At 53.1% G+C, this 27,736-nt stretch overlaps 7 protein-coding genes across 7 annotated transcripts; 4 read left to right on the top strand and 3 right to left on the bottom strand.

Annotated features, from left to right (window-relative positions):
• Nucleotides 1-3,396: 3,396 nt before the first annotated feature.
• BDZ83DRAFT_583193 (kinase-like domain-containing protein) lies at nucleotides 3,397-5,367 on the top strand (the record flags this gene model as incomplete). The annotated part of the gene is made up of 1 exon (XM_060505628.1): nucleotides 3,397-5,367. One exon carries the CDS (start codon nucleotides 3,397-3,399, stop codon nucleotides 5,365-5,367), a length of 1,971 nt encoding a protein of 656 aa, XP_060362371.1.
• A 2,016-nt stretch (nucleotides 5,368-7,383) lies between these two features.
• On the bottom strand, nucleotides 7,384-9,843 carry BDZ83DRAFT_583244 (transmembrane amino acid transporter; the record flags this gene model as incomplete). Its single annotated transcript, XM_060505638.1, has 7 exons — nucleotides 7,384-7,537; nucleotides 7,601-7,995; nucleotides 8,052-8,117; nucleotides 8,172-8,332; nucleotides 8,392-8,804; nucleotides 8,867-9,556; nucleotides 9,677-9,843. The coding sequence occupies 7 exons, from the start codon at nucleotides 9,841-9,843 to the stop codon at nucleotides 7,384-7,386; spliced, it is 2,046 nt and encodes a 681-aa protein (XP_060362370.1).
• A 3,023-nt stretch (nucleotides 9,844-12,866) lies between these two features.
• On the top strand, nucleotides 12,867-14,139 carry BDZ83DRAFT_629375 (uncharacterized protein). Its single transcript, XM_060508756.1, has 2 exons — nucleotides 12,867-13,496; nucleotides 13,570-14,139. Exons 1-2 carry the CDS (start codon nucleotides 13,099-13,101, stop codon nucleotides 14,072-14,074), a joined length of 903 nt encoding a protein of 300 aa, XP_060362369.1. The 5' UTR covers nucleotides 12,867-13,098; the 3' UTR covers nucleotides 14,075-14,139.
• A 137-nt stretch (nucleotides 14,140-14,276) lies between these two features.
• Nucleotides 14,277-16,616, bottom strand: BDZ83DRAFT_430011 (WD domain-containing protein). The gene is made up of 5 exons (XM_060503042.1): nucleotides 16,329-16,616; nucleotides 16,195-16,276; nucleotides 15,236-16,127; nucleotides 14,715-15,182; nucleotides 14,277-14,660 (listed from the first exon to the last, which is right to left on the bottom strand). The coding sequence occupies exons 1-5, from the start codon at nucleotides 16,459-16,461 to the stop codon at nucleotides 14,433-14,435; spliced, it is 1,803 nt and encodes a 600-aa protein (XP_060362368.1). The 5' UTR covers nucleotides 16,462-16,616; the 3' UTR covers nucleotides 14,277-14,432.
• Nucleotides 16,617-20,078: 3,462 nt separating this feature from the next.
• On the top strand, nucleotides 20,079-20,880 carry BDZ83DRAFT_629362 (uncharacterized protein). The gene is made up of 2 exons (XM_060508755.1): nucleotides 20,079-20,445; nucleotides 20,497-20,880. The coding sequence occupies exons 1-2, from the start codon at nucleotides 20,273-20,275 to the stop codon at nucleotides 20,612-20,614; spliced, it is 291 nt and encodes a 96-aa protein (XP_060362367.1). The 5' UTR covers nucleotides 20,079-20,272; the 3' UTR covers nucleotides 20,615-20,880.
• Nucleotides 20,881-23,214: 2,334 nt separating this feature from the next.
• Nucleotides 23,215-24,382, top strand: BDZ83DRAFT_583247 (fatty acid hydroxylase superfamily protein; the record flags this gene model as incomplete). The annotated part of the gene is made up of 3 exons (XM_060505639.1): nucleotides 23,215-23,462; nucleotides 23,537-24,118; nucleotides 24,178-24,382. The coding sequence occupies 3 exons, from the start codon at nucleotides 23,215-23,217 to the stop codon at nucleotides 24,380-24,382; spliced, it is 1,035 nt and encodes a 344-aa protein (XP_060362366.1).
• Nucleotides 24,383-25,391: 1,009 nt separating this feature from the next.
• On the bottom strand, nucleotides 25,392-25,778 carry BDZ83DRAFT_583293 (uncharacterized protein; the record flags this gene model as incomplete). The annotated part of the gene is made up of 1 exon (XM_060505641.1): nucleotides 25,392-25,778. One exon carries the CDS (start codon nucleotides 25,776-25,778, stop codon nucleotides 25,392-25,394), a length of 387 nt encoding a protein of 128 aa, XP_060362365.1.
• Between the last annotated feature and the right edge of the window lie 1,958 nt (nucleotides 25,779-27,736).

Genomic DNA, 27,736 nt, shown 5'->3' with positions numbered 1-27,736 from the left:
ACTGCTTTCGTCTTGGATTCGCCATCCATCGAAGCCAATGGAAGTCACGGCGGGCGGTTTTCGTGCCGTGTACTCCGTTATGAGCAATCAAGTTTATCAATCAAAGCGGTCCCGTTGAATCGTCCGCTCCGACGATGAGTAACAGCAAAAAGCCCCGTCTACTATTCGCCGGAACGGGCACCGAGTTACCTCTTTGCGCTCTCCTTTTTCTCAGTGGATTCTGGAGAGGATCCCGACAACTATGACTCTTGCTTCCTCGCTGGCAGCTCCCAGTTCCAGCAGGTTACGGGGCCGGAGAGATGATGAAATGGGCTCTCAAGACGGGGCGGACGGGTACAAGTTGGGCGAGAATCGCTGTGCCGGGACCCGTTGATTATCCACCGTGGGTTATGTCAATAGTCAGCTGGTCTGGTACACCTGGGCCTGGCCGCTGAGTGATGCAGACGTGCTCCTCTGTGTTCCTCTGGGCTTGGCTCAGTAGATGAGGTACCTCACTCGGCAGACGGCTGCCAGCCCATTCAGTACCTAGCTCACACCAACTATTTGCACTAGGTTTACCAAGGCACATGGTTGACTTTCCAAGTTGACCTCGAGGCTCGTCAGTGCGTCAGACTCAGCCAATGCTGGGCACCGTGAACCCGTTATGACACCGCTGACGGCACAGTGTCACAGTCTTCGCACCCTCAGCCCTCACCGTCAGAGGTCTGGACCTCCAAGCGTGGAGCCGATTAACGGAGTTGTAAACGGAAACCAAAGTAGTGTATGTACAATGTCTACATGCGTCTCGAGAGAAGACACAAACATCAGAACAGGCCATTCAGAGACAGCAAGTGGGGCTTCTGGGCTGACCCGGCCTTTCACTCACTGGCCGTCTCTTTCGTCTGTTCTCTGCATAGGCATGGAGAGAGAGCTGCCTCGCCCCCTCCACAGTTCACACGCCTGACTGCTGTCTCTGTCTGAGGTTGGTTGTCGTGTGTCTGGGGAAGCAACAGAGCCAAAAGGGGGGCTGAGATCTGAACAGACTGGAGCGAGCAATCGAAGTGTCGGTCTGTCGGTCTGGCTGACTGGAGTGTTTTCGGGCATGGCTGGGTTGCGTTGCATCGCGTCTGGTTGCCAGCCCAGCGAGAAAGCAAGCCCAGTCGTGTCCTGCAGGAGGATCAGGATAACATAGGATAGTGCATGGTATTACTGGGTAGCTACTAAGGTCTACATACGGATAATATGCAGGAGACAGTTGTCTGGTGCTGGGGATTGGAGAAAGATGTGAGAGACAAGCAATCCTGCTTTGAATGCTGTCTGCAAGTTGGTCAAGCGTACGTTCCGGTCGTCCCACTCCCCTCCCCCCATCATTCCACGTAGCGCGCCATGCTTCCTGTCGACTTGTCCCAGACTGCCCAGTAGCTGTGCCAGGTGCCAGCCCCGTGAGTGCTGAGGATACGTACTCTTCCTCCACCGCTTTGTCGACCGTCCGTCACCCTTTTCCAAGGATGCTACCTAAGCAAGCTCAGCATTGCTCAGGTAAGGAACCTATCCAGGTACCTAGGTGGCCCCATACGCACGCGGCGAGGTAAGGTACCTGACTGTGTACGGATACTGCGTGAGGCAAGGTAGACTTTCATTCCGTCCCAGTTCTCTCAGTTCCATCTGGGGCCCCCGTCTTGTCGGTACGTATCGCCGTAAATGTAGGTACTTGCACCTCACCGTCCCGGAGCTGTCGCGACACGCAGTCCCCGGTACGTACTCCCGCGCTCGCCTTTCCACCCCCGGTCTGCCTATCTCGCTCCTGGTGTTCCTCGCTCTCTTGTCGCTCTGTCGCTGTCTCTCTCTCCCCCATCCCGTCTTATCCAAGCCAATCCATCCTCGTCCATCCACCTCCATCTTCTTCTTTGGCCGTCTTTTGCTCTCACACTCTCTCTTCACTCACTTCCACACCTCTCTTTCTCTCGCCTTGTATTCCCTGTCCTGCACCAGCCTACCCACCACCACCCATTTGCTTCGTCCAACCTACCTTACCGTACCGTCCTCTCTGCCTCTGCCTGCACTTACCTACTTTACTCTAATACTCCCCCTTCATCATCCTCGCCCCTTCTCTTGTTTGCTTCCTCTACTCTACCATCCTTCAATCATCGTCGTCAACGGCCTCTCTTCCTCTCCTTGCTTGTTAGCTTCCTCTCCCCCGCCTCCCTTTACCACCACCCTTTCGCTCCGACCTCCTTATCATCTACCCGCCCATCAACAAATCCACCGATACTCGCAACGCCAACTCCCGCGTGCCCACCCGCGAGTCATACTTGCAAGCAATCACGCAATCTCCTGTCACGCTCTGCCGTCGAGTTGAACAGTATATCAATCAGTCAACCCATCGACAGAGATAGGATAAGAGAGGCCTCAGGGACTACGATTTCCGTACAAACTCCACCAGCCTCGGCAATTTGCTGTCATTGAACATTGACTCACACCTCGTGTCCTTTGACTCACTTTGGCCCTCGCCTTTGTCACTCAGCATTCGTCCACGCCTTAAGCAACGACACCTCCCTCACCCATCCATCGAGACAAGAGCTACCATCTCCCATTGACCGACACTTACCAACGATCCTCGTCTGTCGATTCGTTGTCACACTCCTCAACGCTCGAATGCTTCCGTAGCCACTACTCTCGCCGATCTCGGTAGTCAGCTTGCTTGCAAGCCGTTGCAATTCACACTTTCAACGACATCTACCTACGGCCATCGACTTTCACGTCAACCGGCCTTTGTGCCTACTAGAGCCAGCAAACCAACGACCAACCGCATTAGCAGTTGGGTGCCGTCTCGAAACACTGTCTGAATCCTCTAGCTAGGAATCGGCACCTTCATTTCTCCTGCGAATCAACTATCCAAAGTTGATCGCGAACCCCTACTTCGACCTTCGGGCGCCACTCTCTACACTTTTTCCAGCAAGCTTGCTCTATTTCAATGTCCTCATAACGATACTTCTTTGTCTTTTCCGGACCACATCGTCCAACCTCATAACGACCAATCGACCAACAACAACAGACTCTCGCTTTCATATGTCCGTCTCCAGCAAAAAAATACCCTCAATGAGCCTCTGATAAGTCAACGAAAAGGAGTTAGAAATTCGTCTTGTTTCCTGTTAGATTTGTTCTTTCAACCCTGTACATTCTTGGTAACACCCAAACCCACCTCATTCTCGATCTACAACTACAACAACAATCGACACGAATCCATCGTCATTCACACCCATCCTTCTTGATCCAGCAACCCCTCGAACCCTCCTTCCTCTGCAACGACGAAATCTCGAAAAGCTTGCTTCAAGGCTGTAACATCACCCTCGCCGCTACATCGTTGTTCCTCAATTCGATACCCCTTGCTCCAAAGCCTCTTTTTCCAGTTTCGATATGGCATGCTTGAGAGACAACTTTCAGAATGGCGTGCTCCTCGGTGGTCGATATGAGACCATATCTCCCCTCAACCATGGTTCCTTTGGAATGGTCTTCATGGCCAGGGACACGAAGACCAGCGAGACTGTTGCCATCAAATGCTTGACTAAGAAGGAAGCCGCCGATGAGTATGGTTTCGACTTCGCCATTGACGAGAAATCCGAGGAGCTCGTCCTCCACAGCCGTCTTGGATCCCACCCCAACATCGTCAACCTCCTCGACACCTTTGAGACCGATGCTCACCTCTACTTGGTTCTGGAGTTCTGCCCTCAAGGTGACTTGTACGAAGCTATTCGCAAGGGCCACGGCCCTCTCGAGACGGAGCATGTCCGACAGTTCATGCTGCAGCTCGTCGATGCCGTCGACTACATTCACTCGAAGGGTATCTTCCACCGAGATATCAAGCCGGAGAACATCTTCCTCACCCAGTCTGGTGACATGAAGCTCGGCGACTTTGGCCTCGCTACGACTGAGAACTGGACCTTGGAGAACACTGTTGGCAGCGACCGTTACATGTCCCCCGAGCAATACGACTCTGCAGGTGCCGGCTACTCTCCTGCCCAAGCAGACATCTGGGCCATTGGCATCTGCCTCCTCAACATCCTTTTCTCGCGGAACCCCTTCACCACCCCGACCGAGGCGGATCCGCTTTTCTTGGACTTCTCCAGAGACAAGCAATCCCTTTTCGATGTCTTCCCCTCGATGTCTCTGGACACCTATGAGGTCATTGTTCAGTGCATGAGCTTGGATCCTAAGAAGAGATCACTTGCCGGTGCCCGTTCTGCTCTCCAGCGTGTCATCAGCTTCACCACCTCCGAGGAGGATGATGATGACTTCTGCTCCGCCGAGCGTCATGTCATGGCGAGCGCCAACCGCGAGCCTCTCCGCACTCCATCCATCCAGAGCCCTCAGGTCGATCAGGGCGCGTTCCCCTGGGCCAAGGCCCTGCACGCCAGCCCTCCTCAGCCGATTCGCCAGCTTAGCGCCATTCCCGACGAGGACCTGTTCTCCAAGTCTGGTGAGACCCAGAACTCGGACTGGTTCAGCTCTGCTCAGGCTCCTTCAATTTCATCTACACTCAACTCTAGCCTCGGCATCTCCATGCAGTCCCTTCACATTGGCCGACCCATGAAGGCTGCTCCCCGGCCCATTCCCAAGGTTTCACCCATGGCTGGCTCCCTTCCCATCAACATGGCCAAGCCTCGCAGCAACTTGTCTTCCATGTCCTTGGTCTTCGGCCGTAAGGATGCCGTTTCCAAGAGCTGGAGTGACATGTGGGATGAGGACGAGGAGGAAGAGGAGGCCGAACGTGAGAGAGAGATGCAGTCTCTGAAGGATCTTAACTCGAGGACCTGGAGCCAGGATGGCAAGTCGGATGACAAGGAAGACGACTGCGAGACCGTGGATGCTACGCCCCTTGCGACCACGCCTCAACGCTCTTTCCATGACAGTCACAAGCTGATTCACAACGACATCGACAGCGACCTCGCTGCTGACGGATTCTTCTTTCAACAACCGTCTCCGCCCAAGGCGAAGCCCATGTTGCCCACATATCAATCATCACCCCCTAAGCGGGACAACGTTGACAAGTGGGCCGCGCTAGGTCAGCGTCGTCGCGGCCTCACAGGATCTTCATATTCCCACATGTCACCAGAAGTTCCTCGACAACGAGCAATTGGCTTAGGCTACAATTCATATGCGGCTGGAGCCAACTCTTTTGCGACCGCGGCTTGGGAACATAGCGGACACCACCACCACCACAACAACCATAACAACATACATCACATCACACAAAAACAATCACCGAAGGATAAGGTCAAGGACTGCCCCTGGAATAAGGGCAGAGATTGGAATTATTGGCGCAAGGAGAAGCGCAACGATCTCGCAGACGTCGAGTGGGTTGGTGGCTGGCAGGAAGCGCATTCCTAGTCGGGTCACCTCTTGTGGTTGGGTTATCACCATCAGGACATTGCCGCTTCCACCTGACTTTTTAGTTGTGGCAGAAACCACGACTTGACTGTCGTGGAGCTTCTATTTGGCAAGACAAAACACCTGCTTGGATGAAGGAACTCAACTCGCTTTCTGTGTATAAGATATCTCCAGATTAATGAACAATACCAGAAGTTACCCACTCAAAACATGGTTTCTTTGCTATTCACTGTGACATGTCTTGACATATAAGAGGACTGATCGCTTTCTGACTGTGGCTAACTCCCGGGTCATTGTGAGAACCTTTCTGAGTGCCGTTCTTCCTGACTGCTGGCTGGGTAGCGTGTCGTGTTACCCCTCACTTGCCTCGAGTCATGAGCGATCACCAACCCCATGATAGACCATAGATAACAAGGCCCGGTATCCGTGTATACTGGACAGACAAGAAGCACCATTCTCCACAGGATCGGCAACCCCGGAATTGGCTTAGCACAGTCTTGAACCCCCCGCCCCCCCAGCTCTATCTATCGTCGGTAACCCAGCAAGAAGGGGGTTGGTTATATTGATGGTCGGCGGTCAAGGCCGTGTGTATGATCGACTCCATTATCTGTTGAACACGCATTGTTGGACCTTTCCTCCCTCTCTCTCCCCTTTGTTAATACTTGCAAGTTGTATGGTATCGGATGGTCCGAGAAGAGCTGATAACGGGATGCGTGACTGGTTGCATGTTCGAGTATCAATCACTTTGTATCTGTGGATGTCGATGAGGCTCATGTGTCGCTTTCGTCGATCTTTTTGGTCATTTGTTTATCGTGCCCATATAAACTGACTCGACGCCATATCTACTTATCCGGTTGAGTGTCCAAATGCCACACGATAGAGGCGACACGACATAACATGACATGACGGTGTTTCTCTCCAGGCTTCTCGCGAGAGAGCTTTCGGGATGGGGGGTTGCTAAGGTTTACTAGGGGGCTTTCTGAATCTTCTTGTTGAAGATGGCTGTCATTGGCTGATGTGTGTGTGTGAATGACATCGTGTGCGTGTGCGTGTGCGTGACTTGAGGAGGGCGATGGTGTTACCTTTGTCACTGGCATAAATAATGACATTGCCAGACTTGGGGAGCTAGTCACTTGAGAATAATTCAGGAAGAGCAAATTGTGTACGCGTTGGTTAGACCTCGTGTATTTTGTATGCCTTTTACACGACTTGGTTATTCAAAGTGCGGTGTTTTATGCTACTCGAGAAGCGGACGAATGTCAACGTCGTTCTTGTCAAATGTGCAATTTCCCATGAGGATGGCTTTATTGCCTGCCATTCAATTTCACATGAGTGTGTTCTTCCCCCCCCCCCCCATCATCGCTTGTAGTTGACGCATTACTGAACACAAAGCAAAGTTGGTAGATAGGTGGGTAGGTATATAAGGCAAGGATTTTTTCATCCTCAGCTTACCCATCTCATGACAGTTGCGAGTGCCTCTGGTAAGTAAACTTGAGCGCGGACTTTGCGTTTCTGAAGTCAAGGGGCTTTATAGTACGGCATGATACAGTCTAGCAGCCAGTGACTGGTTAATGGTCTGAATAGCCCTTCAATGGTGATGACAGAGACGAGCCCAAGACCACAACTTCGTTTTCTACTAGTGTGGTACTCCTTAAACAATCCTCGCCTCGCAGTGAGTGCAAATCATGCTCAGCCATCATCTCTGATGGAGAGAAGACCATTTTTGCGACTAAGGGACATTCCATCAATACTGCGGTGCAAGTGTGTACTAATGATATTACTTGAATAGATGTTTCATATATGCCTCGTCACAAGAGACATGCAGCTCATCAATACATACTATCAACACATCATATACATAACTATTTACTACCTTAGCCAAGCCAGCATTATTCCACACTAGGCACCCAAAATCAGATGTCGCCAGCGCCGTGCAATGAGAGCCTAATTGATCGCAATGTGCGAACGCCGATTGATGCCAGAAGCTATAGCAAAACAGTGACGGACCAACCACACTTACTCTGCACCAATGAGGCTCTTGGGCAAGAACGCCCAGACTGTGCCCACGACTGAGAGAATCGTGGAAATGGTCATCAAAACATAGCAAAGCAGTCTCTCTTGGGGAGAGATCTCTTTGCTGAAGAGCTTTACGTAGAACGCCAAAGGTAAACTGGGGGTATGGTCAGATTCGTTGTCTCACCCGACAGTGAAGATTGGATAGGGGCAAACTTACAGCACGCAAATCGTGAAGCACAAGGCGCTTCCCATAAAGGCCATGATGCTATCGAACGCCGGGAACAGGATGGAAATGACGAGGAATACCAAGACCGTGACGACACGGATGGCAACCTTCATGATACCGCGGAAGGTGGCAGAGCGCCCAACCATAGCCGAGCTGTCGGCAACAGCCTGCTGGTGGATACCGGTCAAAACTTCCAACGTGGCAACAATGGGTCGAGCATTGAGCGGAATCTTAGTCAGGGGAATGATGGCGATGAAGATGCAGAGCAGGAAATTGAGGGCACGGGGGTAGCCGCTCGTCTGGAGGATGTTGGCCGTGATCTCATCCATGACACCATCGCCGTACATCAGCAGACCGACAACGGCCGTGAAAGCGTCCAAAAGGTACTAGTCAACGGTCAGCAGTGAGTAGAGGGATCGGGAAGCATATTATGGCTACTTACGACGGACGTGAAGACCGTCTTGACGGCCCTCGGGTATTTGTGAGGATGGCGCATGTCTCTGTAAATCTTGACAAACAATTAGCATGCCGCACTTGCTCACCAAGACAAACGAATACTCACATTGGGGAATACACTGTGACCACCCCACGGGCTCATCAACAAGCCAAAACTGAGGGGCAATGTACCCCAGTTCGCAGGGAACAGGTAAGTTGTGGCCGGCTCGATGAGAGAGCCCGGAGTCGTGGGCTTGATGAGTCCATCAACCACCAAAATCAAGACGACTGGCCTCATGCATTAGCAATCAGAGCTTGGCGCGGAAAGAGAGAAAGGAGGAACTCACTGCTGAAACAACACACAATGCCAATAACGCTGGTAAAACTCAGGAGCCGCAGCGGGAGGAAGTTGAGGGGAATCATGATGATCGAACACAGGAGCTTCCATGCGTTGACGCTGAGGAACCCCGGGAACAACAGCGTCAGCGAATCGGCAAACAGGACGATCAAGGCAACGCAGGCAGCCAGCAACTCGAGGGTGAAGAGAATACTGGTGGCGATACGCGCGTTACGACCGTAGGAGATGTAGGCCAGGTCGGAGAATGTGATCAAGCTGGCGTCGAGATCCATGCACTTCGCCAGAAGCTTGGCCGTATATGCTGTCACAGCCGCAGAACCTGCCAAAACGATCATGCCGCAAATCCAACCGGCGTACTTGATGCCCATGGGCAAACTCAACAGACCAACACCGATCAAGACGCTGTACTGCAGGTTAGAATCAACTTGTCTTTCAATGCGCGCCACAACAGGGGTACTACTCACTTGATCGAGTTGAAGATGGTTTGGGGAAGCGTGGACTGTCCCTCCACGGTCAGGATAATCTTTCCGTCTTGTTCGACCTCCTTCACGAGAATGGGCATGTTCTCTCCATCAGGCACATTGCCCCCTGCCTCTTGCTGTTGGCGCCAGAGCTCGCCGGCCTGGGCCATTGAAGGCTCATCGACATCTGCTATCGTTCCATACGTCCTGTACGAGCTGAAACTCCCGACCAGCGGCGGGGTCGCCAGGTGAGGCGGGACCGCGAAAATGGACTGGGAAGGTCGACGACCGCTTCCAAAGCTGGAACCACGGAAGGCTCCAGACAGCTCCGCCTCGACTGCCTTGCGCTCGCGGTCGCGGAAATCGGTCTGCACGGCGCTATCGTCTGCGCCAGAAGCTGAAGAACCATTCTGGTACGATGCGCTCGGTGCCGTCTCGGGGGTGGCCTCGAGGTGCTGCCTCAGCAGTGAGGTCCTCGGGTGGGAACCGGACTCGACATGGCTGCGAGAGTAGTCGAGGCCATCTGTGGACGACGAGGCAATCGGGACTTGGTCAGGCGCGAAAACAAAGGACGGCCGTTGAGGAATGACCTCGGCAAAGCCTGCGGCACGCGCCCAACTGCGCGTAAAGGAGCGGATACTGTTGACGCCACCGATATCTGTGATGGCGGCAAGGTGTCGCGTTACTGAAGATCTGTAAGAGGGGTTGGTTAGCGGGGTGAACTGGGTGTATCGTGCGCCGAGTTGCAGCGACAGAGACAACGGCAGCAAGCTGACGTCAATGATGTGCTACTCGGCTTGGGTCAGGAATAACAACCTTCTGCGACGAAGTCCGTGAGAACTGCTGCCGTAGTCACCGTCGTCATCTTCTCCCAAGAGCGACTGGTCCTCAGCTACGGCATTGGAGTCGATACTCACGGAGCGCTGGGGGGAGGCGCCCCGTTCGTATTCGTCCCAGGTGGACGGGTTTCTCGAGGGCATGGGGAAAAGCTCGTGGTTTCTAGCAACAACAAAGGTTGATTAAAGTCGTTTCCACGGCGTTCTTTTTTTTACAACGACGATTCGTATGCAAAACTGTCGCGACAAGAATAGAGGAAAAGAGGGAGAAGAGGAGGGAGAGGGAAGAAAGAAAAAAAATCTGTAGTCAACTCTTTGGGCAGGGTAGACGGTCGCGACTGGGCTATTGTTCGCGCGGGCGTTTTGAGCCTTGGAGGTGGTATATAAACCTGGTCGGGACGGAGTAGTAGCACACGGCGTAGGCGCGGCACCTTACTGAGTACGTACGGGAGTTGGTAGTGTAAGGTAGCAGCAGGTCGAAAAGACCGTGTATCGATAAAAGGCAAATGTGCCTTTTCCCTCTTACGCACCCCAAGCCCAAAGCAAGCAAAGGCTGCAAAGCAAAACCAAGGCACCCCTACTAAGGCCGGCCCCAAGTGGAGTCGTTGCGGGAGATGAGATGGGTTGCTAGTGCAGTGGGTTGTCGAAAGCGCAGGTTGGGTCTTGTCGCAAGTGTCTGCTGAGGTCCGACTGGGTTTTTTCTGTCCTGTCTGGCTCCAGTCTCCACGTCCAAGTGGATAGGAGGGCGGAACGACAGAGATAACAGCGGTCGGTGGGAGTGGTTGTTACGTCGTGGCGTTAGGAAGATTTTTAGACTTGGGTTGTTCAAGACAAGAAGATCCAAGAGTAGAGGAAGTCGAATGGATGGATGCTGGCATACTCGGTACACTATTTGTGTGGCCGTGTGTGTACTAGGTAGTGTGCCATGGGTCACGAGTAAGGAAGGAGTTTGGCGAGAGGAAAGCTGGAGAAAAAACTGGAAGGAGGACGAAGGCGAAGTTGACCTGTAAATGTTGGAAAGCCAAGGAAGGAACCCTCCTCCTTCTCTGCCTCTCAATCGAGTACTCAGTTAGGTACATGAGAAGGACCACCATGATGCCCAAGACAGAAAGAAGTCAATGCTTCTTTCCCCTCTTTCCCCTCCATCTTACCTTTCAATACGTTCAGATGAAGAGGTAAACTGTTGATCCCCCCCCCAAGGTGCCCAATTACCCTATTCAAGATAGAGAGTGTATGTAGCTACCTTATGGCATTGGCATCTTGGAAACACACTGACACAGGCCACTATCTAATTCTTAGGTACCTTAGGGTAGGATGGGGTCCGGGGGGCGGGCTGGCTATTGCCGGCCATATCTGCAGATATGTCATGACATGCATTAACGGAATCCGAGAACGCAACCCGAGACCATGACGACGAATAGCAGTCGAGAGATGGCTCGATGCGGGAGCAGAAGGAGAGGATCGAGAGGGGTACCTCTGCCGTGAAGCGGACGTGAGAATGAGGCATCAACTGACAACCGCCAAACACCAACAGGAAGCGCAGGGGAGACACGGGCGATAGAAGGGGGCTCACAGGGGAAAGTAAAGAAAAGTCAGCTGGACGTCCAACCTTTGATTTTCATGACGCCGTCCGCATCGTCAAAAGTTGGTCGGCTTATCGCGCCGGCGCCTCTGGTTGGACAATGGCAGAGAATGGAACGGCGCTCCTGCTGCACGTCTGCTGCAAGTGGCAGGGCCTGTTGCAGGGCCTTTGCAGCGGCCAGAACCTGCAAACTTTCAAACCTGACCCAACCCTGGCTCTGCCCTCTCCACCATCACCTCAACTACCTACGTACCTACCTTACCTTACAGTACGGAGTTGGAGTACGGAGTACAACCCCCCTCGACCCTCCCGGGTTGCTGCGCCGGCCAGCCTGCTTGCCTTTTCTGGGCCTCTTTCTTAACCGTACCTTCCCAAGGTATCACGGTACTAACTAAGATACTACTGCGTAGGTAGGTAATAGGTGGCAGACGTCTGCAGTACGTAATATCGTCCTGCAAGTCTTTCGACATCATCTGCCACTGTCTCTGCTTTCCTTTCTTTTTGTTCCCTACCTCCACATGTTTTGCCTACTTACGGGACGATTGTGGAGTCTCGTCATCAAACGGCTGACGGGCATTTTCTTAGCTAAGGAAGTTGGACAATACCTATCCCAATTATCATATCCATAAAGTGACTCTCGCCCGATGTTCAGCGGCCGGATGGTTGAAGACCTCGGATATCGATGATTTCTATCCGTCCCTTCAAGATACCTAACCGCCCGAGTCCCCCGCCCAGATCTCTCCGCATCCCATCTTACCTTACCTCGTTACTCACCGCTATTTGCATACTTTCCCCCCAAAAGGACCACATGACATGTCATCCAAATGCCTTGTTGAGACAGGTTCATGCATGGAGGTTCAGATGCAAATGATGCCATCACCACCCCGCCAAGTAGCTAGCTTAGTACGGTACTATGTAGTCGACTTCGCAACCTAGACTTTCCAGAAAGTCAAACGCAAGAATCCTTGCAACTAATCATCTGCCGCCGAGCCTCTCAATTTTTTTACACTACCGCAGTACCCCAGATGCTCGAGCCTCGCTTCACATGCCCTCACACATTTCGAGCATCTCATGACGAGTTTTGCACCAAAGCAGCTCAGCCAGATGGATGGTGTTACACCCCCCGGGCCTCGGACGAATTTGCGATGCACAGACTCTGTTGCCCTTTTCTTTGTTCTCTCTCGCTATTCCATGAGATCGCCGTTGCTCGAGACTTTGCCCTACGTTACAGGGTAGATGTCTTTAGGGAGTAGTACATGCGGTAGCGTACGTGGACTGACTCTCTTCTGCGCCAGCCGCTGGTCCTGTTCCACGTAGCATGCGGCTCAAGCCTCCTCTGTCTGTGTGCCCCTCTCTGAAGAGGGCGAGGGAATATCTTCAAAAAGAATAGAGAGAATATGAAGGGCAAATTTGGTGCCTCGTGATGATCAGTACACACTACTCCGTAAGAAGTGCGCAAATAACCTTCATTAGGTACGTTACTTGAGGCTAACCGCGCTCCGATCCGCACCAAATCGATCAACGTCCGGTCCGTCGTTTCTTCTTTTTTTTTTTTTTTTTTTTTTTTGGAAAGTGCACGGTCCCTCTATCATATTTCGCACACCACTTGCACTCTCAACCTACCAACCACGACCAAGGGTACCTGTAGTGTCAAACTTTGAGACTCAGGCGCATCACATCTGACAGCAGCCATCCGCGCCTCACACCCTGGCTATTCTTCTCACTCTGGCTGCTTCATTTTGCTCAGAGAACTATATATCGCTGGAGCGCAAAAAAGGAAAAGGGGGAAAACAACGAGGAAAAGCGCATCACATGATATGAAGGCAACCACAACCACAACCGCCGCAACAGCAGCGAAAACAACACCCAACGAAGAAACAACCCCAATCGCAACCCTCGTCTCCGTCCTCGCCATCCTCGACAGCTTCAACCACCGCAACAAGAATCAGCACCGTGTAGCCCGCTGGTGGTCCGCCTTTGACCTACTCCGCCGCGTCGTCCGGCGCCTGCACGACGTCCTCGAGGCCCAGGCCCGTCACCGCCGCGCCCTCAGCTTCAAGTCAAAGTCTCCTTCCTCGTCCTCCTCGAAAAAGTCTGCCGTAGCCGCTGGGAGTAAATCCGTCAGCAGCGCAGAACGTCGTCAGAATGCGCTGGACGAAGATTTTGCTGCTAGGGTGCGGATGCTGCTAGATTCCACCATCCCCTCGTCCTTTTCGTAAGTTTCTACCTCTCCATCATATGGCTAAAACTTGATATATGTAGTACCGATATTGACCCGAGGACTACAGAGCCTTTACACAACTAGCAGCAGACAACCAACACGCAGCCCTAGGTCTGGTTCTAATAGGTCTTCTAGCACGCATCAACTCCGTCGTCACACTCCTGGCACCTACTCCCGCTCCTCGGGAAAAGGCCACACCAGCAGGCGATGTCACAACTACCTCTTCATCATCTTCAACAAACAAGGGTGCTACTGCTGTCGCTGTGGCAGATGAGAGACATCACCAGCAGCAGCAGCAATCCGATTCAAAAGGTCTCGGCGTGGCCATCTCTCGGGACCAACTCAGGCTAGCTGCGAAAACTTCAGATCACCACCCCTTAACATCTTCATCAACACCACGAAATTTTGATGGAGCATCAGCTGCCATCTCCCCAAAGAAGCGCAAGTTGGCGAGTGTGCCTCCTCTTGAAATTAAATCTAGCAGGCCAGCAAAGGAGGAAAAGCCAGTAAAGAAGAAGAAAAAGGCAAAAAAGACGGACGACTTTTCCGATTTATTCAGTTCCCTCATGTAGACATTCACATAACAAAGATTCCCCAATGATACCAAACAATACATCATATAGAGATAAGAGTCGTATAAAGCTTCAAATCTTTCATTAGCGACGGCTATTTGCTACGAGATTCCGACGTGTCCCTGCCTGTACGCCCCCTACCGGCCTGTGCGTCTCTCTTTGAGGATATTCCTAGACATAGACAGGGACAACCTGTTCCACCGCAAACGAAACCCTCCCTAGTCACAGAGCAACTCAACCTCTTCTCTTCGACATCCACTGCTTGGTATACATCTCTGGCCACTAAACAAGCCTTCGCCAAGAAATATCAACTTTATCCCACGTACATGTATCCGAACCATGGACGAGCGACATTTTCCTACTGGACGCTTCGGTAAGACCAGATACGCGCCCGCATGTCACCAGAGCCGGTGGCGAAATAACCGCCAGTTGGGCTAGGAGCAACTGAAATGACCGAGTTCTTGTGGCCCTGGAGCATCAGCTGCGTGGCGCCAGTGCGGGGATCCCAGAACTGCACTCCACGGTCCTTGGAACCAGACATGACCCAAGCGGCATCGGGCGTAAGCGCGACGGAGAGAACGAAATCCTAAGTACATTAGCGAATCTGTTGAAGAAGTTTGCAGGCACACAAATTACTTACCCTATGACCCTCGAAAGTCTTGACGCAACGGCCCCCCTTGGGTCCGGGGTTGGGCAAGCCGCGAGGGGTGCTGAGCTCCCACATCTTGATCGTCTTATCCAAACTGCCACTGACGAGGTCTCTGCCATTGGGAGAGAAGGCAACACTGTAGACGCTGTCCTTGTGGCCATCGGGACCTTCAAGACGCTCGAGCAGGTATCCCTGGTGGATATCCCAAACGCGGACGCTCTTGTCGAGAGAACCAGCGGCGACATACTTGGTGTCGGGAGAAATGGCAACAGTTGTGACACCATCCTCAATAGTCAAGGTGAGAGTGTTGGTGCCCTGCTCGATATCCCAGAGACGGACAGTTCTATCTCCACTGCCAGAGGCAATCGTGCGACCATCGCGGGCAAAGTCGAGAGAGTAGATGTCCTGCTCGTGGCCGGAGAAGGTGTTGCGAATCGTTCTAGACTGAATGTCCCAAACCTAAGAAGAGTCAGCTGAGCCCATACCAAAATGCATTTTCGGTCAAAACTTACTCTAATCAACTTGTCCTCAGCACCGGTAGCAAGGTACTTGCCATCGGGACTGAAGCAAACGCTGCGAATGTACAGATCACCAGTGATATCCACAGTGTCGTCCTGAAGGACACAGAGCTTCTCGCCAGACTGAACATCGTAAATCTGAGCGGAGCGGTTGCAGCCGGTGGCTACGTACTTGCCGTCGTGGCTGAAGCGCACGCAGCAGACTACACTCTCGTGTGCGAGAGTGTGGACAAGATCGACATCCAACATGCGAGGCACGTGTTGGTTAAAGATGACGAACCAGTCGTGACCCGATTTCTTTGAGTGAGGCGGCAGGCGATCAGGGTCAAGATCGCCAAGGGCGTTTCCCACCGGCGGAGCGTGGGGGCCCCCCATCCGCGCGTGGTCGGGAGTAGGATGGCTGACTTGAGGCGACTGAGTGGCGCCCGGGAAAGGAATGGGAGTGTTGATCTGGGGCGTAGCCGGACCGACAGCTGCAGGTGGTCTTCCAATTCCACGTCTGCCCGGACCCGGCGATGCGGTGGTCTGGGGGGGCTGGGAGCCGAGCCCGTTAGATACAGGGCCACCGGGACCCGGGGGGTATTGCTGGAAAGGCTGCTGCGACTGAGGCGGCGGCGGAGGCGGGACAGGCAGACCCGGAGGTCCCTGGGCCATCTGATGCTGCGGGCCCATTTGCTGGTCCTGAGGGGGAGGAGGGGGCGGAGGAGGGGCCAGCTGGCCCTGGCCACCACCGGTCATGATACCGTTGAAGAGACCGGTGCCGGGGGTGATGGAGGGGGGCTGTTGCGACGGGCCCGCGTGAGGAGGAGGACCGCCAATGCTAGGAGGCGCGTTTCCACGAGCTCCCTCGAGCTGGCGGCGGAGCATGGCAATTTCCTCTTCGTACCTGTTCAAAAGCTCGCTGTTAGCTTCTTGTGATGGGACTCGGCTCGCAATCATTGACATCAACATACTTTTGCTTGAGGTTCATCTGCGCTTGCTCCATGGCGTACACCTTTTCTCTAACAAGCTGCATCTCCTGAACTTGAGCCTGGACTGGACATTCGTTAGCGTGAATGACGATAGGTGTCAAGCGCAATTGTCTTACTCTGGTGTTCATAACCCTCCGTCTGGCGCATCTGGGTGTCGAACTCGGATCTGATTTGGTCGAGGAGCTCATTGAGCCGGGCCGAGTTGTTGGGGGGCACCGCGCCCATGGCGCGATGCGGATACATGGACATGGTTGCGGTTGGAGTCGACAAGATTATTCAAGGTTGGAACCAAACAATTCGCGCCGGCGGGGTACGTGGTGTTGATGGAGATGGAGTAACGGTGTTTATTAGGGAAAATATAACCGTGGGAAGCTGCAATTCGAGTGTCGATGATGGAAAAGATCCGTCGGGTTTGGTCTTGAGATTGTCGTGGCTCGGCAAATTTAGCTGTTGCGGCTATGGGCCCCCCTTCAATCGACTGGATGCACTGAAGCACAAGGCGCGATTTGCCTTGGGTAAGGTCTAGGGCGGTTGCGTTGACAGCGGCAGAGCCGTCCAGTCAGGAAAACGCAGATGGGTGCTGCGCGACGCGGATGGGATTCGGTTGGCGTAAGGGGATGATGAGATGGAAAGGCGTTGGGCTCGCGATTGATGATGTTATGTGCGCGGCGCGCGTGTCGAGTCTGTCACGGCGGAGATGGGGAAAAAGAGAGGAAGGGGAAGAAAAGTTCGGGTTAGGCAAGGCAGGTGGAAGGAGAGAAAGAGACCCGTCCAGAAGAGGCTGGCGAGTGGAACGAGAGGAGACGGTGCAAGGTGCAAGGTGCACAGGCGAAAAAAGAAGACGGATGGGAGCCGCCTGGGGATTTGATCCAAAGGTGGGTCCCCCATCAGAGGTGAACTGCTCTGTGCCGCCCCCCCCCCCTGGATCCAGGTGCACGCCAAGCTAAGGTAGACGACCGGGAGGTAGCTGGGTCAGTCGAGATACATGCTCAGGATGCAGCGGTACGGCACTAAGGGACCGCAAGCGAGCGTTGACGGGTATGGAGCAGGCATTACGGGCGACAGTCATGTAGCGTCAGGTATCGACGGGGACATCGCTACAAAGGTGGAGCACAGGTCTGTGCGTCTCTGTGTTTTTTGTATCTTTTTATTTTCTGGTGAGCTGGCTTCAAAGGTGGGTCTCTTTCCATGTGGCGCTTGCTCCCAGCGGGTGTGGGTGGTTTCAATCTGCCCAGGCTTGGGATATGGTACATGGGTACCTACGCGGCGGCGACTGAATCGATTCAGTAGAGCAGGGGTGCCTTAGTGTTGACGCTAGCTCTCGGAGCGGGGGCGTGCTACTAATGGGGCGGTGGGGTGCAGGTGCAGCCCGCACTCCGTACCTCGTGCGTACCTAAGTCTCGCAAACCTTCAGGTCCCGTCGTCACCAGCTTCTATTTTGCTCCTGCCTACTTGACTTGGTACATACATTGCTCAGCCTGGTAGCAGTGGTAGGTAAGCAACAACTTGATATAAATCCCTGGGTTGGTTAATCTCGCAGTTTTGGCGTGGCATATTCTGCCTCTGTTTCCATTGGCTGCCAGATGCTTACATTGATGTTATATCCGTAGAAGACCCAGATACTCAGTCAGGTGCATCTGGCCAATTTCGTGCCTCATGAAGCTCTTGCTTACCTACCGGACGTACTCACCATACACTGATGAGGCCGAATTCCTGCTACGGCGAAGAATTCACAGTATTGCCCAAGTCAACTGCTGTGGTCTGGTCAGAATTCATACCCTGCGTCATTGAGCGGGATGAACAACATCTTCACATCATTAGTTCGGGATGTCAATATTCCGTAGTATTTACTAAACACCACGGACGACAAGCTGAATATATCCAGCTGGTCGATTCCAAAATCGGAAGCGTCACTTTCTAGCACGATCATCGGACAATTTGCTCTGTTCCACTCGTCAAGAAACAATTTGGATCGTGACAGGAGTACGAAGCAGATTCTGTCCGGCAAAGAAAACCCGCTCGACCGTTTTCCCAAACATCGGCAGAGCTCCGTGCAAGCTCGCGGCCCCAAAAATTTCGGACTATGTATGATAAGTGCTGTTTATTCGCACGTACGCCGCTGCGGACGGATATCACAACCCTGGCCCAGCCAGCAAAGAATAACCTGTCCGTTCATAGCCACGTACTACAGCGAGCGTATTTGTTATCAGCAAGTTCTCGAATGGTTGTGACATTGAGACAAGAGATGTCGTGCGGAAATGGGAGTTCGCCTGCATGCACTTGTGCTGGGCGATAGCCGCCAGAAAGAAGCCGTCAGCCAGCAAAACCAACAGGCCAAGTCCGGAAGGGTCACCAGAAGTAAGGCAATGTGGCAGGATGGATTGAGGGAGGAAGGTCAGGATGGGCAGGCAAGCAGGTGGCTGAGGTGTGATGGTAGGTTTGGGTATCGCGGAAGAAGGCAGTTTGGGGAGTTATCGTGAGATGCAGCGCTGCTGCATGGAGATGCGCAGCATGGAGATGTGGCCGACGAGGTGGCACCCAAAAAATGGCATGGCAGTGAGGCACCCTCCAAAGCACCAGAGCACAAGCATCCAAGCACCCACTGGGCCAGGGCAAGCCGCAACCCACCGGGGGGGGGGGTGAAAGAGAGTGTGGATAATGCGTGGTACAGGGTATGAGGGCGTGAAGCTGTGAAGTGTGGATGGGTGAGCCATGGGTTGTGGTTGCGGGTGCGGGTGCAGATGCAGAATGTTCCATTGGAAGACGTGACAGGTTTCTTAGCCTTGAGGGCGGCTGCTGAGGAGCGAGGCACGGCAAGGGTTCAGCGAAAGGGGTGTGTGCGTGAGAGGAGAATACCTAACAGAGAGAGAGAAACGGGAGGGACAGAGGAGGGAACCTGAGTGAAAGGGGGGTCGAGGCACGAAATGGAAGTATCCGTGCCGTACTGCGTACAGTATAGCACGGAGTAGTGTACAGGATGAGAGGCGTGTGGGTGTGATGACTGTGAGTGAGAGGGTTGTGTCCGTGGTGGATCGTCTGGTCTGGTATCCGCAGAGCAAAGATGGAAACGAGGGAGAGTTTGACGACGTCTGAGAACCGGGAGAACCTGCGTCAACCTTGCTAACTTGTTAGCGGCCTAGCGCCTGCGCGTGCGCTTGAAGCCTCCCTGTTCTCTCCTCCATACCTTCCCAACTTCCTTCAGGAGGATTATCTGTATCCGTACGGAGTAATGTAGATAGTAACGCAGTTTTCGTATATACGAGCGAAAGAAAGTGGTAAATCCGCACCAGAACACAGATAGGTTTTGGTCAGAGTGAACGTTGATAGCCGCTTCGGGATGTGACAATTCTTCGGTGAGCCAAGGTGAGAAGACGACATCTCACCTAGGTGACCTCACCTCATAGCCACACCGTATGGGTAGTTGTAGCCGCTGATCGAAGATAACGTATCTTAACCGACATAAACCGCCCAGAGAGAGCACTTTCCTCTCATCTCATAGTTGGGGCGTGTCGCGGACATGATGAGTGATGAAGCCCCCCGCGGGCAATAAGGTTGGGAGGGCGACCAAGCATGTTGCGTTCTTCGGCCATCCGCCCGCCGTGTCACACACCAGGGATCATGGCCCTTGGCCTATGGTGTGGCCCATCCCATCGTGCCATCCTACTTTTTACCATCCATGGAAGCTGTCGAAACGTTCCATGCCCGTCGGGCTCACTAGCCTTTGGATGTTGTCAGGTTCTAACTTTTTCTGATATTTGCGAGAGGAAGAGGATGTCGAAGGGGAGAAAAGGTAAAAAACAAAATCCATCGGTATAGACCCACGTACAAATGGGAGGACCTTCGGCGCCCCCCCCCCCCCCCCACGTCTCGGCATCGCCAACACAATGTCATGGAGGCATTCCCGTTGTCGCATGCATGCGCCATGCAATGCCATTATTAGCGCGATTACGGTGGTACCAGGTAGACATTCATGAGCGCACACACAAAAGAAACTTTGGGGACTTTGTTGGAGCTGTTGTGGTAGCACAGGTCTTGCCCCATTCCACGCCCTCTCTTGACGATGATTTCTTTTTTCGCTTCGGTTTCATTCCTTCTTCCACAGACGTACATATTCTGCTTATTACTAGTACGCGCGCAAAACCATCCTATCGACAGGAATATGACCAGATTGATCAAAGTGCAACACACTATCCGTAGGCATTGTCAGCGGCCATACCATGCCACACCACACTGCTGCGGAGGCTGTCAACAGCGGCTTGGGTTGCAGATGAGGACGCCTCTTACTATGTCGCCGTGTCTGAGATTCGAGAATAGACAGACAACACACGGTAGATCTCGATGGGCGGGCGGGGAAATCGTTTTCGAGCAACTCAATACTGTGTCTTCTTGTCTGCCATATTGATCGCTGGGCCAAACGAAGCAGGAAAAGCAGGCTGTCCTAAGTTCCACGTTACTTTGGCGTTAGTTATGAACCGTCATCCTATCTCGTTAATCGGCATCAATTTGTTTGATCCCCGGTTGACAGACATGCCACGACCACAATGTATTCTGGACAGGTCCATTGGCTATCAGCGAATTCGCCCCTTTTTCGGAGTGAAGCTCCAGACCGCTCAGGAGCGTGGCTGAGGCAAGAGGGTCAACAAGGAGGGGTGTGAAGCGCGGTTGACGATGGCCGCATGGTGAGGTGCCCCCCAACATCAGCTGGCGGTCCCGGGACAAACAAGGCGGCGGTTCTGGGTGCCTTAGCGTTGGGGTTCGAAAATCGGAAGGGTAAGGTGAGTTCGGGTAGAATCAGAACGCCCAAGCCGATTGAGCGGAGAAGATGTCTGGCTGAGGTAAGCTGCTCTGGTGGGTCCGTCGTGAGATTCGGTCAAGGACGTGTCACCGAGGGCTACCACCTTCCAGGCGTGCCTGTAATACCACTGGCCTTCCTCTATCTTCCTATTGGCGTATTTCCATTCACCACACTACAAGTGGTCTAGCAACTACCTACGTTCCAGACATGGCGCTCGCCCATAAGGATATGGAGACCGGCGTAATGTTCATTTCCTCTCGACTCTTCACTGAATCAAGGCTGCGAGCAAGGACACTGCTGATATATCTCCAGCTGGAGGCTCACTGAGCTGAATCTCGACAGGATAGCCATAGAGCACGACCCCAGTCACTTCGCTGAAGCGCCGGTGCTCAATGGCCCACCTTCGATAGACACGCCTCGTTTCACCGTTCAACAGCCATTTTGCACACATTCTAGACACTCTTCATGACTGTACAATCCTCAGCAAGGGCGCTATGATCAGCATCCATGTAAGGGTGACCTTACAACAAGCTGTTACCCATGCCAACATCCAACGTCTACTTGACCAGCGTTGTGAGCTTGTCGCATCATTGAAGACTTGTCTGTACTGCAACACACCCGAAGGAAACCTCCGCAATCCTGCGCTCTATCGGATCCCAAGCAGGCGGCACCAACGATCTGCCCAGCGCGCATCGTCATTTCCTCTGGCAACAATGACATTGCTTCCATTACGCCTGGCAGCGGTCTCGCAGTTGCCAGGCATGCCCGCCTGATACGGCCTGGAATATGCTGGGTGGATCTGGACATTTTGGGAGACCATGCTGCCGAAAGCATAGAATCACCACAGGCTAGCTGGATCCCGAATCACTAACTGGCAATGTTGGTGATGCAGAATTGCCCTACAGCGGCATTCAGGTCGGTAGACTGGGTTCCGCCACTGCTACCTCACACGCACCAAGGAATGGACCTTCAGTAACTGTGTATGTATGCTGCACTACCTAGTTAATCGTCTTTGCATGTGAAACAAAACAGATGACACACGCAGAGAGATGGCACTTACCAATGTGCCAGGGCATCCAGATCTTGGGGCGCAAGTATCATCAAATCAGACCACCACCCCAACCACAGCGGCGGGACATTAGTGGACGACTTGTCAGGAAACCGAATACGAGTTGGCTGCTTCTGATTCGCCAATGGGTTGTTGCGCCAGTGGGCTCCCTGGCCTTTCCACCCGACTTGAGCCAAAAGTCCAACATCAAAAACTGGTCAACGCGGGCCCTGGAAAAGCCCATCCCGCTGGATCATGCGATTTCCCAAGTGACGAACTGCCCACTGGGACATTACCTCGGACGACTCTCAAAGGACACAATGGGCTTGCGTACACCGAATCGCCCGAGTTTCGCAGTTGCCTGCCCGCGACTGGAGACGAGTTGGATACAGTTAAAAGAAGGGCCAATCCCGCCCAGGGAAATCTGCTGCCTCTTCGTTGAGAGCTTGTTCGGCCTTGACTTACAGCAACACTTGCCATCTTGACGCCCTTTTTGTGTTCGATTGTCATCTCAGCTGGACCTTACACCCAAACTCTAAGATCGGGTACGTGCCAGTGTCGAGGGACCTCGACAGAAGCGTTGACAACCTTGACACCTTAAACCTAAGTGTTCTGGTCCCCTTTTTCTTTGAGCCTTGCCGTTCAACCAACATCCGCCATCTTCGGAGTGGAAGCCATTCACTGTCGACGCCGGCCCAGTCTCTCGGTGCCGACACTTCGTCATTCGACCGCCGGCCTTGCAAAGGTCGGATAAGCCCAGGTTGCAGTCTGCAACAAAGCTCACAGCAATATCCCTGTCCAAGTCTTCTGCTGGAAGCTCTGACCGACGTGAAAGCAAACGCTGCCGATCCCGCCCCTGGCTGTGTCTCCGTCGCTCGCAAGCCAGGTCCATTAAACCGGAGGTAAGGCGCATCTGCCCACCTTCTCATGGCCCCAGGATTTCCATTAAACATTCGATGATCTTAGACCCCACCGAGTTATCCCGGCCGCGACCCTCAGCAACTTTGCGACCTCGACTCGTCTACGACTTATATCTCGTGCTGGTCCGTTGCGCATACGTGACTACCGGTCTTTCTCCTCTCAACTGCGATCGTTGCTCTAGACATTGCCGCAACAACACTACTGGTCATCCACCGACTGCTCTTCGATTCGACAAATCATGGACGTCGTTCTCGAGGTGGTCGACACCTTTGTTGGCGACCAGTTCTACGCCAAACTCCTCCCAGCCGGTTCAGCTCCGTACGACTTCCCTCACCATGCCAACGCCACGGCGCAACCACTCTCGACATGGCAGTATAAGCCCTCGACACAAATGCTCTACCTCGAGCCTTCCGAAGCCGCATATATGAGCGCCTGGCCAAGAGACAACATCTTCCGACAGTTCACATCTCTCTTCCTCGTCACATGGTACGTTGTTGCTACAGCTCCGCCACCCTCATCATGTTCCTGACCGAGCTCACCAATACTGCGAATGATACCAGGTTCTTCGGCATCCTCAACTACTTTGTCTTCGCGACTCTCTCGTACATCTTCATCTTCGACAAGAAGACGTTCAGCCACCCAAAGTTCCTCAAGAACCAGATCCGTCTCGAGATGAAACAGGCCAACATGGCCATGCCGGTCATGGCAATCTGCACCGCGCTCACCTTCGTCGCGGAGGTGCGCGGCTACTGCAAGCTCTACGATACCACAGAGGAGGGCCCCGGCCGTTGGTACGACTACGCGCAGTTCCCTCTCTTCATTCTCTTCACCGACCTGTGCATCTACTGGGCTCATCGGTGGCTACATCTCCCGCTCGTCTACAAGCACCTTCACAAGCCTCACCACAAGTGGATCATGCCCTCGCCCTACGCCAGCCACGCCTTCCACCCCCTCGACGGCTTCGCACAGTCGGTCCCGTACCACGTCTACCCGATGTTGTTCCCCCTCAACAAGCTGGCATACGTGGCCCTGTTTGTGTTTATCAACTTTTGGACTATTCTCATTCACGACGGCGAGTACATTACCGACAACCCCATCATCAACGGCTCCGCGTGCCACACCGCCCACCACTTGTACTTCAAGTAAGTTTCTGACCATGTAAGAGAGCTGAGAGCTTCACAGTTTCTGACAGACTTGGCAGCTACAATTATGGCCAGTTCACCACTCTCTGGGACCGTCTCGGTGGCACCTACCGCAAGCCTGACTTAGCCTGGTTCAACAAGAAGACCAAAATGGCCAAGGAGACGTGGGAATCTAACATGAAAGAGATGGAAGACATCCAAAAGGAGGTTGAGGGCGACGACGACCGCCAGTACGTTGCCGCCGAGGCGAAGAAGACGAACTAAGCATCCAGTCCAGAATGTGCTGGATACGCTCAGCGCAAAAAGTCAGCCGCAAGCGAGGAGCTGAAGAAAACACTTCCTAAATCTTTGTAATACTTTGGCTCTTGCCAAACCTTTTGACTGTATATATATACATATATATCTAACTCGGCACAATCGAATGCTGGGCGTAATGCGGACGGATGATGGTGATATAATGGGAGCAAAGCCATCTGACGGTCTCTAGGCGTGGATGGATCAAGGGTGTAATAGCTACTAGCGCAACTGTATCCTTGAATCCAGAACGCCAACTACAAAATGATATGAGTCTTGAACAAGAACACACTGGCAAATGTCGAAGAGAAGAGGGACTCGAATATCACATCTAGCGGACTACCGGAAGCCATGCAACCCCGTGGCATTGACAGGGAGAAAAGTCGGGTCACAAAGGCAACAAAGAGAATGAAGATCTGGACTGGTAACAAGAGTAAAATCCGTTGAAACTGTATCACGCAAGCTCTACGTTGATAGATAATACCAAAAAAGACGCCGATCCATACCGGCGCAAGGACGGCTTTGTCAACTGGAACCTTAAAAACGTCCACCACCAGGAGCCCAAGAACATAGAAAACAGAAAACAGAAAAAAGAAAAAAAGAAAAAGGGTAAGCCCGCTGCAACGCCTGTTGCCCTAGGAAGTAGTGGTATGTCGAATGGTTGATAAGCAAGGAAAGGTAATCGGTGGCCTGTTTCGGCGCATGATATGGTAGTTGTTGTAGGTAGAAGCTCGGAACATCGAGTGATGCTCTACGGTGCAAAGTGATCAGAAATGATCCTTCGTGGCCATTTCCCTCCTCGGATGAGATATAATGGTTAGTCGTCGGTAATCCGGATCGCAGTTTAGTGCAGATGTATGCTGCAAACGACGTTTCCCGCCTACCCGATCTATGTCGGGTATCCCCTTTTCGTCTGTCTCTCTCTCTCTCTCTCTCTCTCTCTCTCTTCTTCTCTCGAGGTAGCTCGTATACATCACGCCTAACTGAACGTGACGGCCTTGGGATCCAGAGGCCTTCCATCCGGTCCGATACCGTTGGCCTTGAAGCGCTGCTCCATGTACACCCTGCGCGCGTCGTCGAACTTCATGCGGCGCTTCTTCATGATCTTGAGAATCTCCTTCTTGCTTCGATCGTCCAGACCTGCGCGGCTGTCGCCGGATTCGACATTGCCCGCCAAGTCAAAGGTCGAGCTCGAGAGGCCGGCGTCGATGTCGCCGACAAAGGAGGAGGGCAGGCGGGAGTAGATGTAGTCGCGGCCGGGGATCGGGAGGTCGGGAACGAGGTGGAGCCAGTGGCCGCGGGTGAAGTAGAGGGCCGTTGCGGTGATGAGGAGGAGGAAGGAAACGGAGTAGAGGAGATACGACATTTTGAGAGATTTTTCGCTTTCGAGGGCGCGGTCGAGATGGAGTGACGTTTGGCTGGTCGCCGATAAGCTCCGTGTGGTTGCTTCACGATCGCCGGCTGCTTAGGTAGCTAGGCTCCGAAAAGCTAGTATTGGCGGTGATCGTCGCGGTTTAGAATGAACAGAACGGAAGGCAAGGGAAATGAAGAGTGTGGAAGAAAGAAGTCACAAAGAGAATGGTGTTTCGGCGCAAACGGTCAGGGACTGCCGTTCGAAAGGATCAAACGATCATGTCGGGACCTGCAAGGAGACAGACGGTCGCGTTTGACTCCAGGCAGAATGAGGTTATGCGGAATGGAAGTGTAAGTGGTGAAGTTCGGCGACGAGCCAGGCGTACCGACCGACGTACGATGATGTGGAGTGCAGTGATGCGGGCTGCGTAAGTGCGCTGGACACTAACACCCCTCAGGCCCCCAGTTGGCCTCTTTTGGGAATGGAAGAGAGCCCTCAGAGACTCAGCGTCGCTGGAGGTGGACTCGGGCTGTCACTCCCCCCCGTAATCCCGTCTGATCCTGCAGCTTTTGGACTTCCATGGGGATCCACTTACTAAGGTCGGCTGGGCATGGAGCCAGGCGTACGTAAGTTGTAAGGCTTGGGCGCAGGGCAAGCGCAGGGTACCGCGGCAGGGGCCAGGGCCGCAAGGGAGGCCGCTACGGATGCCGACGGGCAAGCATTGCATCACGTGAGCGGTTCCGCCCCAGCGCCGGGGTCCCCCACCCACCGGACCACCTGCCCGTGCTGCACCTGTCATGTATCCGTACCTCCCATTGAGAGCAAAGCTGGAGACCACTGAACGGTACAAGGGCCAGCTCAGTACTTGCATTGCGTCCCTGGTCTTCATTGAAGGTGGCTACGTCGAGTTCGTTGATAACTACTTGTAGACGAGTTACTTCAACTACCTTTTTTGTGGACATACTCTCAACAACACTCTTCGTGGTTGGGGCCACGCAACGAGGAGGTGAAAGGCAATTTGCATGACACACGCAACCAATGCTTTCGCATAAGAGAGTCCCAGGAGATACTCCAAAGCTCGGCCCCTGGAAACTTGATCACCCCGGAAGCTGAGGTCAACCGGCGCTCGCAACTTGGAAACCTTCGTCCAGCCCGAGAAAGGTGGGCAGCCTCCGATGAATATTTGCTCCTGAAGAGCGAATGTGCCTCAGCTTTGGCATCTATATAGGAACTACTCACGACTGTGATGAGGTTAGTGTTGTCTGAATATTCAATGATAGCGTGGCGGTACCTACATTACACATTATCTCATCGGTTGTTTCAACCTGAATGCGGGGCTAGCCTCTGAAAAGCAATAGAGCTGTTTTGACATACTGCCTGGGAGATGGTTCGAGTTCTGGATATAAGCGATGGTCTTCGAACATATAAGTGCAAGCTGCCGTTGGGCCATGTATGTCATGGTTACAATCTGAGAACGATGCTACCTATGTCAAAACAGTGGCTTGCTGGGATAACATGACGGTTGCATACCCACGAACAGGAAGTATCGCTACAAAATCAATTTCCAGATGTATAGATACTTTCGGTATAGATGCTTTCTCCCGACAGGAGACCAATGTTATAATCTACCTCAACGCATCATCATATTCCTGCAGCCTAGCGATATTGTGTATTTAAGAGTGGAAGCCCCTCAAAAGTGCTCAAGAGGCAACCATCTTTGTCGCCATTATCCTTCTGGATGGCTCACGAATAGCAACATCATCGACTGACGTGATGAGGTGATATAACAACATAGAATAGTTTCTGAAAGAAGATAGTGACCCAGGTCAGAGACACAGGCCGGCGACTTTTACCTGCTTGGCATTGTGCACGTATACAAAGACGAATCGTTGTATCGAGGCGAATGGTGAAGTGAGCCATAGTGCCTACCTTGGTAGTCCCTCTCACAGACGAGTTTGACTGCTCTGCTT

The sequence above is a fragment of the Colletotrichum acutatum genome (genome assembly GCF_030867785.1).
Source record: "Colletotrichum acutatum strain CBS 112980 chromosome Unknown BDZ83scaffold_81, whole genome shotgun sequence".
NCBI lineage: Eukaryota > Fungi > Ascomycota > Sordariomycetes > Glomerellales > Glomerellaceae > Colletotrichum > Colletotrichum acutatum.
This window is presented reverse-complemented; position numbering and strand designations above follow the sequence as displayed.